The sequence below is a fragment of the Mus musculus genome, chromosome 1, assembly GCF_000001635.26.
Source record: "Mus musculus strain C57BL/6J chromosome 1, GRCm38.p6 C57BL/6J".
Taxonomy (NCBI): Eukaryota; Metazoa; Chordata; class Mammalia; order Rodentia; family Muridae; genus Mus; species Mus musculus.
In genome coordinates, this window is record NC_000067.6 from 125,909,514 (window position 1) to 125,924,374 (window position 14,861).

Sequence of the window (14,861 nt, forward strand, 5' to 3'; positions counted from 1 at the left end):
CCCTTGCTTTCAGCAACCTTTAAATAGCCAAGTCTCTATTTGACCTTGGAATTGAAGCAGCAGCTCATTTATTTTCTCAAATGTCTGGTGCCACTTTGGGGTGAGTTTTTAATTTTAACTCCTGAGTGGGTGGGATTCTACCTTTCAAGACTTACTAGCTAGAGTGAAGTCGGTTCCAGCTAACTCCCTTCTTCAGCTGTACGACATACAGTCTCTTGACTTGGCTAGCTAGTAGCTAAATAGCTAGGGTATGGGGTGGGGGTGGGGGTATCCTTCCTGTGGAAGATCTTGGCAATTTGTGCTTGGAATTTGATGCATTAGTTCTAAAATTAAATAAAGATCCTATAGCGTTCTTCAAAGAAATATGGTGTGGCGCTATGACAAAACACATTTTTCAAGTTCTGACCTCTGGGAACTTCAAGTAGCTTCATATTTCAGTCTGACATTGCTCACAGGCTACTGTCGAGCTGCTAGAGCCGGGGCAGTTATCCATATATTGTTTTCACTGCCCCATCAGCTTTTTAGTCCAGGAAGGTGAAAGGTGTAAATAAAAAATAAAGATAAAAATAAAGGAAAGCTACTGATTTATAATAACTTCTCAGGAGTCCCCTGGGAAGAAGCCCTGGCAATTAACCCTAATGAGTTTAAAGTAACTTCCAACTCTTCATTTCCCCAGAACTGTAAAAAGTACATCTGTGCTAACCAGTGAGTGTATATGTATGTGTGTGTGTGTGTGTGTGTGTGTGTGTGTGTGTGCCCAAGTGCATGTGTAACACACAGTAGCATGTGTGTTACATCAGTCAGGATCTTTTCCTGTAATTTAATACCCTCCTTTCCCAGCCTTCCAAGGGGGTCGGAGGGGGAAAGAGTATCTTACCAGCACTTTGCTCCATCACTTCTTTCTGACACATGTCTTGAACGTTCACGGTGCAATTTACGATGAACTCAGGGGATGAGCAATCGTTGTTCAGCTGGAATTCTTCACACTGGTAGCACTGAATTTGCAGCGCCAGCCCTGTGGGACAGATGCGGTGGGGTTCAGAAACACTGGTTAAGATCTGGCTTGCACAGAGCACATCCTGGCTGGCCGGTATCACCGTGTACTGCCCCAGACAACAAGGGCTTCTGGGCTCTGCATCCTGATGTTCAGGAAGGCTGGAGGTGCCTGAAGCCAGCAGGGGGCGGCGGCATCAGTTCCCAGGGTCTAGGAGGATAAAGCCCTGCCAGAGACCCTACATTTCTTCTCTAGACACAAACAGCTCCTATAACACCCCTCCGGCCTTTCCGCAAGAAGTTGCAAAGAGACCGGTGAGAGTTCAAATCCCAGATCAAAGTAGTGGGGTACAAGCTTGAGCTCCTGTCTGAGCCTAATTACTAATTGGCTACAAATTGGTTAATTACTATTTTGGCACCGTTCATAATTGCATTGGCTGACGCGTTTTCGGTTTTATTTATTTAATCTTTTAAGTCAGCGTTCATGGGCTGAGGCTCTGATGCTTCCTGGAGACCACCCTGCAACCTGGGGGGGGGGGGAGGTGCTGGATGCTAAGTATCCCTGCTCAGTCCTCCAGCTCAGGCTCCCTTCTTGTGATCAGCGACAGGGGCAGCTGCTGCTGAGGGTTGGAGAGGATGTAATGAGAGAGTGCCTGCGTTGGATGTGCGCGTCTGCTTAGGGACCACCACAATGCAGCCCTTTTAGACCTGTCTTGTGACCCCTTTTTTTGAAAAACATGGCTGTTGGAAAAAAATTCTGATAGCTTAGAGTCCGCGATCAGGAGCAGTTACTTACCATATTTTCCTGGTTGCTCTCCTCTGATCTGGGAGCTTCTCTTTGGGCCGCATGCCCCTTCCTAACACCCTACCGATCGCAGGAAGAGCACAGCTAGCTCACTCAGTCCGGAAGGGCTGCTCCCCCGCCCCCAGCAGAGGATTGTCCGGCGAGTCGCTCACCTGTCAGCGTCGCCGCTCCCTTGGGTGGCCACAAACACTGGGTAACTTGACTAGGTTGGAGGCTTGTCGCTCCTTTTCCTGTCTCGCCCAACTCAAGGACCCTCCCCAATCCCAGCTCTGTATCCCCGACTGTGTACCCCACGCAGCTGCAGCCAAGAGTCGCGCCAATCTGCCGCTCTCGGCTCTCCTGCAGCGCGGGACTTGGAGAGCGTCCCAGTCTAGCGCCTTTGGTCTCAGTTTCCAGCACCAAACTCCCGCTGGGTAGCCCCAGCGCAGCGCGGACCACAGCTGGGCGCACTGGGGCTGAGAGCAGGGACGCTTGGCGAGATAGCAGGAGCGTGTCTGGCCAGGCAGCTGGCCTCTTCATCTTCTTACCTGGAAGCCAGAACAATCCGCAAAAAGTTGCTGCGATGCCGAGAACCCACATCCTCCCGGATCGGCAGGGCCGGGAGCGGGCAAGAGCATCAGAGACCACGACCGCAGCGGAGGCTGTTCTGGCCGCGGCGACAGTAGCTGCCGAGGCTGCCGAGGCTCGCGCTGCTGCCGCCCAAGCGACGGCTGCCACCGAGAGGAGCCGCAGGTGTCGCCCGCGGCGCCCGCATCGCCCGCGCCGGGGGCTCCCAGAGGCTGGTCCCAGGCTCCTTGGATTCGCGCTCCCTGGGGCGGAGCGCAGCGCCTCCGGAGGAGTTGGCTGCTGAGGCTTGAAGAACTACTGGCGATCCGGAGCACCCAAAAAAGTCTCGCCTCTTCTGCCCCCACCCCTCCCACTCCGGGTACCACGTGACGGCTGCTGAGTTGTGGTGGGGGTGGAGGGCGGGGAAGGCTGGGACTGTCTCTCTACTGTCCCCACCCCTTTCTGCCACCCTTTTAGCCTACCTCCTCTAGTTCCTTGGAAAGGAGCGCCTGCTGGGTTCGGGAGTAGTGTTGACAGAGGTTAGGAATAAGGAGGTGACTAGGGCGCAGCAGGTGCCATCAGGACCTGTCCTATGCGAACTCGGAGACCCGAGTGCTAGGCTGCGGTACCCTTCCCTTCCAGGTGTTATGTTCCCTTTCGGTGCTAACAGTACCCTTGCAATTGGGTCTCGCCCACCCAGCCCGGCGTCTTCTATCACTCGCTGCCCCCTGGCCCTCTGGGTGACTGCCCTGGATAAAGCGAAGGGCTGTTTCTGAGCACCTGGCAAAGTTGCGGAGCAGCGAGTTCCCTGGGGTGTCCGACGCAGCCGCGCCTCTTCCTGAGAGAAACCCACCTCACTGGCCACCTGGGTCTTCCAGCAGAATGCCTGCGAGTACGATGGTGACCCTACCGCAGCTAGCTCGCTTAGCCCAACCACCATCTCCTCACCTGCTTGCATGCACCGCAGGGGGATGCATTGACTCAGCCTCGGTCTCCTAGCCCAGAAATAAAGCTACCTGGGGAGTGGACACCCGGATCTGTGCTCTCACTGAAAAGCAAATGGGTCTGACTGCTCCCCCAAGCCACCAGCTATGGGTATACACTCCTTACAGCGCTAAAGCATGGCCAATTGGCCATAGGCTGCCTCCCTCCTCCACTACTCCCCTTTCTGACAATTCTAAGTGACCCACCTTGCGTATTCCCGGGACACCACGGTGTTATTTTGCCTTCCTGGTGGAGCTTTGTGGAAGACTGTGCTGTGCACAGAGCAGGCAGTCGCAGCTCTTGGTGCCCCCGCCCACAACCCCCGCGCATTTCCACCCACCCCCACCCCTGATTTGGGATTTGGGAGATTCGGTGGAAACCCGTGGCTAAGCATCACCCCTCTCCTGTGAGGTCTCCCGAGGGGAAGTGGTCTCTCAGCTGGGATGTGATCATTTATGTCCCTACCCTGCCAGCAGAGCAGGTTTGAAAGAGGCATAAATGACTTTCTTGTAATTCCTTTGCAGAGATCGGTCCATAGCTGCCTCAGGCTCATTCTCCCCCACCCCTCCCCCTCATTTCTAGCTGGTTAACTCCTTGGGGAGACAAGGATGCTTTGCCCATTACTCGCTTGTCTGAAGTGTGGATCTTAACAATTGTTCGAATTACTATTACAGTAGCAAGAGGGTTGGCTTATTTATTCTTTCAGGGAAACCTCTCCACAGAGCAAGCGTGAGACATAATTATAATAATCACGGGACCAACCTCTCCCTGAACAAAGTTCTTTTCTGCTCTTATAGGGTGTAATTGTGATAAGACCTTTATTCCAAAATGAAATGAAACAAAAGAATTTTTTCTAAAGACAAGGAGGATACTTTACACGCAGCTTGAATTTAAGGTAATGAAATCCAAATACAACAAATTGCACAAATACAATAACACTGGTCATACAATACTCTATAAAGATACAAGTGTTCTAAGGTAACCACACAAATCCTAAACATAGCTCTAGTCTGCCTGGTCTGTAGGCTTCTGTACAGAAGGAATTATAAATAGTTCACGTCTAGAAAAAATACACATAACCTTTAAAATAGAATTTATCCTCCCATATAAACAGTCTTTAATAGAAAAAAAGGATATTAAAAAGTAAGAAAGTTTCATAGCACCAACCATTCATTTATTTTTAAGATATGGCAAAGAGTACCCAGGTTTTAATAATAATATAAAAGCAGGGAAATTTAAAAAGAAAACAGCAAACACTCAGAATTGTGAGAAATACAATGGAGAGGATAGAAGAGGTTGGGAGTGAAGCCTGCTAAGATCTGCTCCCTTCCGCATCATCTGGTGCCATCTAATCAGTGCTCACACTCTAATTCTTCAACAGAACACCCATATCATCACATCTTCCTCGAGACAATGTGGCAAGTGGACCACCCAATCGAGAGAGACCTTCAGAACAGGTGACCTCCACCCCTCTGGCTTTCCTGCCTGCCCCACGCTTCCATTGACAGTATATGCACAAATGAGTTGAGGACCAAGATGATTATGTTCACAAAATCTTCAGCTGGGGTTTTTAAAAAATATATTATCAACTTCTAGAACTTAATGCATCGTTTCAAGAGCATGGCGCCAACTCTTTTTATTGCTATCTTTCTCCCCCTACAAATATAATTTCTCTCCCCCCCCAAAAAAATGTACAGCTTTTATACAAATACTCAAAAAAGTGCAAACATTGAGAATTCTCCATCATATTTTGCTTTTTAATCCTCTCAAAACACAGTAAGTCGAGGCGATCTCTATCAGTCCACGAGAGAAGTAAACTCTGGTATACTGGCTATCAGCTTCTCTGGAGTCTGTTTGCCTAGTGCACCATGCATGCAGGAGTCTCACTGAAGGATGCTCCTCTAGGCCTCGTTGGATGCTTGACTTGCACAAGAGGAGAAACTGTCATACAGAGAGTCACTCAGAGACTCCACGCGGTCCACCCCAGGCCGTTCGGAGCTACTCGAAGACACTTCTGTCTTTTTGCCTTTCTCTTCCTTTTGTCCTTCAACCTCACTTGGAGACTTCTCTTTTCCTAATAAAATCACAGTATTGCTGCTAAATTTATTGAATGACTCCAGGGAAATTTCAGATAATCTATTCTCAGGATCTTCTTTTGTTTCTTCAACTTGTTTCGGTTCCTGCAATAAAAAAGAGGAAAATATTAGAAACATAATTCTTTGGAAAAAAATCAATTTATCCTATCTGATATTCAATTATTGTCTGAATAAAGTACAGTTTAAAGGGACAGAGAGAACCTACAAGTCCTTAACAATCTTTTAGTGTAATTAAATGCAATAATAAAGCTAATTTTAGGGATAAATCAAGACTTTAATCATTTTAGTGAGATAAATAGACCCCAATTTGCAAACCAGTTAAGTGCCACTTAATTCATTTTAAATGGATCCATTTGAAATTTACCCAGGTAATGTGTCTTATTTTTCTTTATCAAAAGTTCAAAGTCCTCTGTTTTCTCAATAAATACTCCTTGTACTTTTTCTAAAAGGGATATGACTTGAGTTTCAGCCAGAAGTTATAGTCTTTTGGGAGAAAAAAAGGCATAAAATCTGTTAAATTGCCATAAAATTTAAGTACATATTAAGCTTGTCAAGAATATTGTCATGTTTCAATTTTGTCCCTTTTAGGTACCTGAGATATTTGAAGGAGAGCTCAGAGCTATTGACTACAGATTGCAGAAGGGCTAGAGGCATTAAAACCAAGTAGCGGGTCTGCACTTTAGAAACCTTCCCTTCCAGAAGGTCTAGCTATACCAATTTATTCCAAGGATGTGATTTTCTTCACACTTCGCTTCAGGATTTCATAAAATACTGTAGTTATACTAAGCAATCATTGTAGGTGCCCTGCGAGCTTGAGTGTCTTCAGTGGATCAAGCAGCTGCTCAGGTTGGGGAGAGGACAATGGGAGGCAGGGACACCAAGGTAATGAGAAGAGTGAGGGCCATCAAGTCACTAAAGCAGACCCCATGAGCTATTCTCCCTTGAGGCATGAATCCCACCATCTCAGGGAAAAGCAGCAGCAGGGCCTTAAATATGATAACAAGAACCACCGGTTGATTAGGTTAATCCTCCACTAGGTCAAAGGTACTTAAGGGACTCTGTTAGGCTTTCAAAAAACTGAATGTTTCATTTTGATTTAGCTTTTGGGTCCTTGTGTTACTTTTTTAAGTTTTATTTCCTTGTAGTTGGTATACAATAGTCTTAGTTCTAAACAACACACACTGTCATTTTCACACTTGTGTCTAGAGCTGGGGAGATGGTTCAGTCAGTATATTACTTTGTTGCAAGCATAAGGACCTGGGTTTGATCCTCAGGACCCATCTAAAAGAAATGAGTGTGGTGGTACACAAGAGTAATGCAAGTGCTGTGGAAGCAGAGAAAAGAGGCTCTTTGGGCTCTGTAGCCAGCCAGTGCAGCCTACTTGGTGAGTCCCAGGCCAGAGAGAACCTGTCTTTAGAGAAAGAGCATATTCCAAATCAAAAGCAAAACAAATAAATGACGTGGACCGGACAGTGCCAGAATGACATTCTAAGTTGTCGTCGTGCCTCTACCAGCACACACACACAACTTAGGGTATTTAATGTGTCTATTGACTCGGACTTTATTCACTGTAGCCAGAAGTCAAAACTTCTCTAGAGCTATCTGGATATATAATATACAAAACAGAAACAATACTGCTAACAAGATTCCAGGAATACAAGGTCAGAACTCGTTCCTTGTGTATCTCGAACATTGTCCCTGCTGACCAGTGCTCAGGATGAGGCTCAGCTCAATAATTACTGGGCGGAAGCTTCCCTGCACAGCAGAGAGAGGGATCTGGTGTTAAGCTTGCTTTGTGCTGCTGCTGGTGGTGGCTTTTATTTCTTCTGTTAAATCTATCCCCTTCAGAGTAAAAAAGGGAAAAAATGGTCATTTTTTTTTTGTCATGGTCATTTCAAAAATGTTGTTACCCAAATCTTCCATTTCAATGATCTGTCAATACATCTTGAATACACACAGTTTCTTCTCCTACCCTAGTCCAGGTCCCATACAGTTATACTGGTCTTATAAATGTCACGAGGAAAATGACGGAGGCAGACAGATGCAGCCAGGACCTGCAGACTCTTAATTACTAAATACCCATCTGAAAGAGAAGAGATACGGGAGTGGACACCTTTGGTGTTGTAAGGGTGCTGGCAGTTTCTCTACCATGGAGGACAGGATCATTTCATGGAAAGACTTTGGGCTTGTGCTTTGAATTAGTGCTTATTTAGTTACTCGTGGAAGTGGTTTTCAATCTCAAATGGATGCCACTCCTTTTCAAGAAACACACACGTTTTCCTCATCTGTACCTGGTCTATGTGGATCTCAGATTCATTCAACAAACACTTATTAGAAAAGGCTACTATAAGACAGATGGAAGCTAAATACATTTGAGGTGGTTACAACCTGAGGGTAGATCCTTCCTTTCTTGGCTATAAGTGCCATGTTCATCCTCCTTCAGGCACAGACATTGACAGGGTGGGCTGTTTGTAACACTGAAGAAAAGTCTAGAAACAAGCATCTATAGCTCAGCCACATAGAAGCTGCTTAATGTATTTTTCTTGAGTAACATAGTTACTGGTAAGTTGCTGCTGTAAACACATGTGTCTGTACACACCCCTAGTGAAACACAGTAGGACACACACACACACACACACACACACACACACACACACACACACGGTAGGATTATTAGTCTACGACAGTGGTTCTCAGAGTTCACTCTCCAGACTATCAGGCGCCACTGTACTATCAAGAGCCACTGTACCATCAAGGATCCTGTTGAAAATGCAATTTTCTGGTGTTCATCCAAACCTGCTACATCAGAAATCTGAGGCCCTGTCACCTGCTCCAAACAAGCTCACAGTGCGATTCTGACACATGCTTGGTATGCAATATATACATGTTCCAGCTAGTTTTATGTCAACTTGACATAAGCTGGAATCACCAGAGAGGAGGGAGCCTCAATTGAGAAAGGGCCTCCATAAGATATTGCTGTAGACAACCCTGTAGGACATTTTCTTAACTAGTGATTAACAGGGGAGGGCTGTGTCTCATGGATGGTGCTATCCCTGGGTTGGTAGTCCTGGGTGCTACAACAGAGCAGACTGAGACAGCTACAAGGAACAAGCCAGTAAGCACTACTCTGTGGTTTCTGCATCAGCCCCTCCCTCCAGGTTTCTGCCTTGTTTAGGTTCCTGTCCTGACTTTCACTTTTTTTTTCTCCTCAACTTGCTTTTCATTCATGGTGTTTTGCCTCAGCAATAATAACCTTAAAAAAGATAAGCTTAACATAAAAGAATAGCAAGAAAAAACAAGCTGTGTATGTATGTTTGTATGTCTGTATGTCAGTATGTTTGTATGTCTGTATGCCTGTCTGTATGTATGTATGTATACATGTATATGTGTTTGTATGTATGCATGCATGCATGTATGTATCTTTGTATGCATGTATGTATGTAAATATGTATGCATGTATGTGAATAGTATGTATGTATGCATGCACGTATCTATATATATAATACTTATGCATGTAGCTATGTATGTATGTATGTATGTATGTATGTATGTATGTATGTATCTATCTATCTATCTATCTATCTATCATCTATCTCTAGAATTTACCTAAATAATCATGTTCCCATCATCTGTCTGCACAATTATCTGAAAGTCTGACGTCTGACTCTGGTCATGAGGCTATGGAGAGAAAGATCACTCTGAGGAAAACATCCTTCTCATTATAGAGAAAATGTGCATCTTGTTTCTTTCCTACACAGAATCAGGGCAAGAGACAAGAAAGGCTACTCTTAACCTGGGCTCACCATGGGAGCCCCAGGAAAGTGGTGAAGTTGGTGGTCCAGGAACACGGGCTGTGTCTAACGTCAGAAACATGCGTCCAGAATTTTTATTTCCAAAGTGAAACATTAACTAATAATTACATGATTTTTTTTCATTTGATCATTTAAAAAAACAATTTAAAAAGAACAGTGACAAAAATAAAGTGAGACTGCTCATGCATAGCACTGTGCAACATCTGTCTTGTCTGACCTTGTGGATCAGGCATTGTGCTATACACTTTTTTCTTTGTCTATTTTCCTGTTCTATGTTTTATTGGTGCATACTCATGGCACGTAGTGATGGGCTTGCATGGAGACATTTTCATGCAGGTGTATCTTTTACTTTGACAACAGTCAGCCCTGCTCCTCCCTTCCCTTGCCTCTCTCACTATTTCCATTCTATCCTCTAGTCTTCCTTCTGGTAGAATTTGTAGGGTCTCTTGTGTGTAGGATCAAATCATATGTGAATAGGAATAAATATATTCTTTTCCAATTCATGTCCTTTTATTTCCTTTTCCTGTCTTATTGCTCTAGCTAAAGACTTCAAGCATTGCATTGAATAAACATAGAGAGAATGGGCATCTTTGTCTTATTCCAGATTTTAGGGGGAGATGTAAGCTTTTCCTTATTAGTGCTGTATGATGAGGTCAATAGTATTCACTTATTTAAGATTTATTTTTTTATTAGGTTGTGTATGTATGTGCACACACACACACAAGCGTGCAGGTACTAAAGGAAGCCAGAAGAAGGTGTCAGACCATCTAGAGCTGGAGTTACAGACAGTTGTGAGACACACAATCTGAGTACTGGGAATTGAACTCACCACCAAGAGCCCTTAATCATTGAGCTAACTCTACAGCTCCTCCATCTTTTATATTCAATAGTGTTTGTTTTGTGAAATTAGACATGTCAGTGTTTGGTGTATATATATTTAGAATTAGTTTATTCTTTTGATAATTTTTTTTAACCAATATGAAGTGATATTCTTAATCCTGCCTGATTGAGTAACTAGTCAGATACTAGCATGGCTATCCCTGCATGTGTCCAGTTTCATTTGCTTAGAACACCCTTTTCCATCCTTTCACACTATGTCTGTGTTTGTCTTTGCCAGTGAGGTGTGTTTATTGGGGGCAATTAATACATGGGCCCTGATTTAACAATCCTAACTACTAGTCCTTGACCTTTGATTGGAAATGTGAGGTTATTAACATTATTATTATATCTTCATTATTGGCTGAATTATCTAATTTGTTTACTTGTTTCCAAGTCCTGTCTTCCATATGACCAATTCTATTGTAAAGCTTTCTCCTGAGTTACTTTAATCCAGCTTCTCACTTGCAAAGTTTCAACTTGATGTTTTTAGCGTTTCTGTAACACTGTCCCTGGATCTCCCTTTCACGCCCTGTGCTGTTGTCCTCATTTCAAGGTTCTGTTTGATTCTCTTTGAATGCTTTCAGTTTATTTCATATGCTTCTTGAAATCATTCAATGTTCTTAAAATAATTCACTTGACTTCTTAGGGTTCATGTAATTTGCTTTCATTGTGCTCTATCCCCATGGGATTGGTAATTTTAGGAGTCTTCTCTTTATTTTTTGTGTCTCTCTGTGGGACAAATGGACAGTGCCACCTGGCAGAAGAACTAGTAAGGCTGAGTGAGCCCAAACCTGTGAAACTCAGAATTGTGTAGGGCAGGCATGGAGGTAGCTAGCTCTTTGCCAAACTACCTGCTCTGGAACAGGAAACCATGACACCCCACTGAGAGGACCAAGACAATTAGTCAAGTGGCATAAAAACCTCCATGCTAATGAGGTATCTAGATAGCCTGCCCCCATTGGCTGAGTGTTCAGCCAATGAGCTTCTCTTCCTGGGCACCCTGAGTAAGGTGTATGCATATACATTAGTCACCAATAAAGTTGTTTGGACACAGCAAGGTCTCTCTCTTCATCAAGGATCACAGCCAGGGGTGGGGGTAGGGGGAGGTGGAGGGAGGCCTTCTTATAAAGACCTGTACCTAAATCTCCCAGAGAAATCCTTTTCTCTCCCAGTCCCTCCCTACTGTCAGCATTCACCTGGAACCCACTGGGTTCTGCCCTCATCCTTGGCTTTAGGATGCCTTGAGGTGAAGCATGGCTCTGGGACCCCTGTTCCCAACTCCCAGAGGTATGCCAGCTGTTCCTGGGTACACAGGAGACAGAGAAACTCTGACCAGCAATCTTCCCAGATCCTGTAGTTTCCAATGGGGAAACAGACGGAGGGCCTCCATTATGGACCGTGTTCTGCCTCCCCTGAGTGGCTTGCCAGCGGTTTTCTACTGGTGCCCCAGCACCCCAGCAGTGAGGCAGACTCAGTATCTCTCTACTGCATTTTGGACTCTGGGATTATGTTATTGGTTAGATTTTTTTTGAAAGCACCAGTGTTTTCCAGTTGGCATGTTATGCAGTGTTCAAGTGGGATTAGCTTGTTGTATGTTGAGGTACGGTTCTTTCCATCTGAATTGAAGTGTAGTTCAGCAGCTAAACCTTCAGCGCTCCACACTCTCGAAATGTCATGATTTGCCGTACCTCGTTAACACTCCAAAAGTAGGAAATTAACTGCAGAAGCAATCCAAGGGATGGAGGGGCCTACAGGGTTTGCATTACTTGATCTATGTTTGCATGGGTCCCCCTCAGATTCATAGGAACATTTACCAGCTCCTGGATAGAGAAACTCTGACCACCCAGCCAGCTGTGAAAAGACCAGCCAATACAAGAGCAGGTGAAGCTACCTGTAAATTGTGTAGAGGGAGCCAAGGCTACAGTTTTAGCAAGTGATCACCAGTGTTTGGGTGGACTGTGCCATGATGTAGCTGCTTTTGCCATCGAAGCTTCTATAAGCAACCCCTCACTCACACTCCTGTTAGTAACTCCAAGAAAAACTCACTGGTTCAACAAGTTAGACCAACATGCTATCATTACGTTGGTCTGTCACTATCTAGGGTGAGTAGAAATGTGTGTGTTCTATCTCCCTAGGAAAATGTCTCTCACTTAGTCACCGGTCCCTCCCCCTGCTACCAACTTTCTCCATAAGGCTTCGCCAGACACTAAGTTGTCCATGCTTTCTCATTTTCTCCCAGAATCTCCAGTTGTTTTGGAGTCTGTGGCTTTTTCTTGCCTCTCCTTAGGAGCGCGTGGAAGTAGGCTAGTTACTGTCTTGTCAGATGACATTTACTTATCAATGTTTGAAGCCACATTGACTTTAAATTTAAATACAAAGAGTGACTGAGGTCCAAGGGTAATGTGCTAATGATCTGCTTGGCAAATGGTAACAAAATAGCCACAGCGATGACAGCCCATGTTAACTGGAGTAGACGCTAAGGACACTGGAGGGGTGATCTGGCTCATTTTCTAATTACTACTTTTTGCCTTTTCCCATCTTTTATTCATTCATTTGTATAACCTTTTTTGTTATATAATGTGTGTGTGTGTGTGTGTGTGTGTGTGTGTGTGTATGTGTGTGTGTGTGTGTACAGGTGCATACATGCCACAGCATGCATATAAATGCCAGAGGACTACTTTGGGCGCCGGTTTCTGACTTCTACCTTTCAGGAGATGAGAATGCTTTTGTTGTCCACTGATGCATACAACAGGATAGCTGGATTGGAGCTTCTGGGGTTTGTTATATCTCAGTTGCCATGGGACTGCTGGCATCACAGGCACACTCTACCCTGTCTGGCTTTATACAGGCTCTGGGGATTTGAACAAATACCCTCACACTTGCTTAACAGACACATCACCCATGGCACCATTTCACTAGTCATATTTAGCTGGGACAGGGTCTCAAAGTGTAACTTAGTCTAGCCTGGAACCTACCATGTAGCCCAGGCTGACCTCAAACTTGCTATAATCCTCTTCACTCAGTTTCCAGAGTACTGGAATTGTAGCAATGAGCCTGGTTCTCTAATTGCTTCTATGTGGAGGCTGTCATTAGTGTCTCTATTTATAGCCACAAGGCTCAAGGAAGTTTAGGAACTCATTTAAGGTCCTGCTGTAGTGCTATTGGAGTGCAGCAATATGCTTACAGAGCTCTGGCTCTTAACGTTCACCTTGAAAAAGCACTTACAAAGTTTTAGTCAATTGTGTCCTTAAGACTAACACCTAAAATAAGAATTATAAGGCTGGAGATAAAAAAGCAATCTTGTTTATATTTTAGCGATAAAGAATAAAAACTGTTCCTACATAGGACCAGAGTTCAGTTCCAAGTACCCGCCTCTAACTCCAGCTCCTGGGGGTCTGACGTCCTTTTCTGTCCTCCCTGGGAACATATGTACACATAGATACAAACCTATGCACATAATGTAAGACAATATAAAATAAATAAAAATATGAATTATAGAAGAACAATGAGAAAGATCAACCCAGGATAGCTCAATGTTCAACAAACATTTTGTCAGTTCCATAAAACATCCCATTCCTTCCTATGTGTTGTATTTCGCCAGAATTAAGATAAAATTATTGCATTAAATTTGTCTCCTATAGGTGGCAACAGTTGTATGAGTGACTTTCTTGTTGGGATTTTTGTTGCACTTGGCAACAAAAGTAAAACTAAGCAGGCAGGAGGAGGACATGTTCTCAGGGTAGAAACAAGCAACGTGGTACACTCCTGTATTATTTTCTTGTCTTCAAGGCAAACAGAGACTTCTTAGCAACAATCCTAGCCAGGACAGTGAGGTATGCTCCCGAAGTCTCTTGAGAGTCACACTGCAACTAATTTAACACCTTGCTGTCAAACTATAATAAGTCAAACAAATTTACTGTATTGCTGACTCTGCTTAAATGAGCTTATGGTTATGATTCACAGGGGAGACTTCGTTAGAAAGGGTGCTCTTGGACAGATTGTAAGGGATACACAGAATTAAGATATATTAAGGAAATGGGAGACTATTCCAGTATGATGCCATGTCACCTGCTCCTGTTCTCTCAGTACACTTCTCTGTGGTTTACATCAGATCAACATATGCTCTGAGAATATATCTCTTAACCTAGTAGGTTCTGTCGTGGACAGACGCGGTGTCAAGCTGGAAACACTGACTGACATATGCCAAAAAGATTCTCAGCAATCCAAGCAGACTCTCAGAACGATCACCACAGTGGGTGAGATGAAATACCTTCATTTCCAAACAGTTTCCTCTCTAGGTTCTCATAGGCCTCTAACATGAACACAGAAGACAAGGGAGACAGGAGCCAACTGTACCCTACACAGGATATTTATGGGACCTGTGGTTTGCACAACTTTATGATCCAGGTGAAATCTGACCTGTAAACATGTATCATATGTTTTTGCTGTTAATGATACTCATGAAAGAAACTGCATAGAGCCATATTGTTGATGTTAGGGAGGATCAATTGGGAGGTGAGACAAGCTCTGGCAGATGTGAGGATATTTGAGGAGAGACTGAAAAACTCAAGAGATTAAACCAGTAAAATACATATCTATAGCATGTGTTCATACCTATTGATGGATCTATCTATCTATCTATCTATCTATCTATCTATCTATCTATCTATCATCTGTCACCTATCATCTATGTCTACCTACTATCTACTTGTACCTGCTGGCGTCTACTTCTTAGAGATGCATTCA

At 44.3% G+C, this 14,861-nt stretch overlaps 2 protein-coding genes across 26 annotated transcripts in view; both read right to left on the reverse strand.

Annotated features, from left to right (window-relative positions):
• The window catches only part of Lypd1 (Ly6/Plaur domain containing 1), a 45,554-nt gene extending 41,892 nt beyond the window's left edge, over nt 1–3,662 (reverse strand). Inside the window, exons 1-3 of one of the 6 annotated variants that reach the window (XM_017312443.2) lie at nt 2,483–3,524; nt 2,326–2,355; nt 878–1,015 (exon numbers count right to left, since the gene is read on the reverse strand). In XM_017312443.2, the coding sequence (XP_017167932.1) occupies nt 878–1,015; nt 2,326–2,355; nt 2,483–2,552 (238 nt within the window). In that variant the 5' untranslated portion in view covers nt 2,553–3,524. The other 5 variants (NM_001311089.1, NM_145100.4, NM_001311090.1 and 2 more) reach the window with 5 other exon arrangements.
• A 460-nt stretch (nt 3,663–4,122) lies between these two features.
• The window catches only part of Nckap5 (NCK-associated protein 5), a 917,161-nt gene continuing 906,422 nt past the window's right edge, over nt 4,123–14,861 (reverse strand). For 15 of the 20 annotated variants that reach the window (XM_030252625.1, XM_006529326.4, XM_006529331.4 and 12 more), the window contains one exon: nt 4,125–5,508. In XM_030252625.1, the coding sequence (XP_030108485.1) occupies nt 5,230–5,508 (279 nt within the window). In that variant the 3' untranslated portion in view covers nt 4,125–5,229. Of the gene's footprint in view, nt 5,509–14,861 lie in introns of all 20 variants that reach the window. The other 5 variants (NM_176957.3, NM_001081756.1, NM_172484.3 and 2 more) reach the window with 3 other exon arrangements.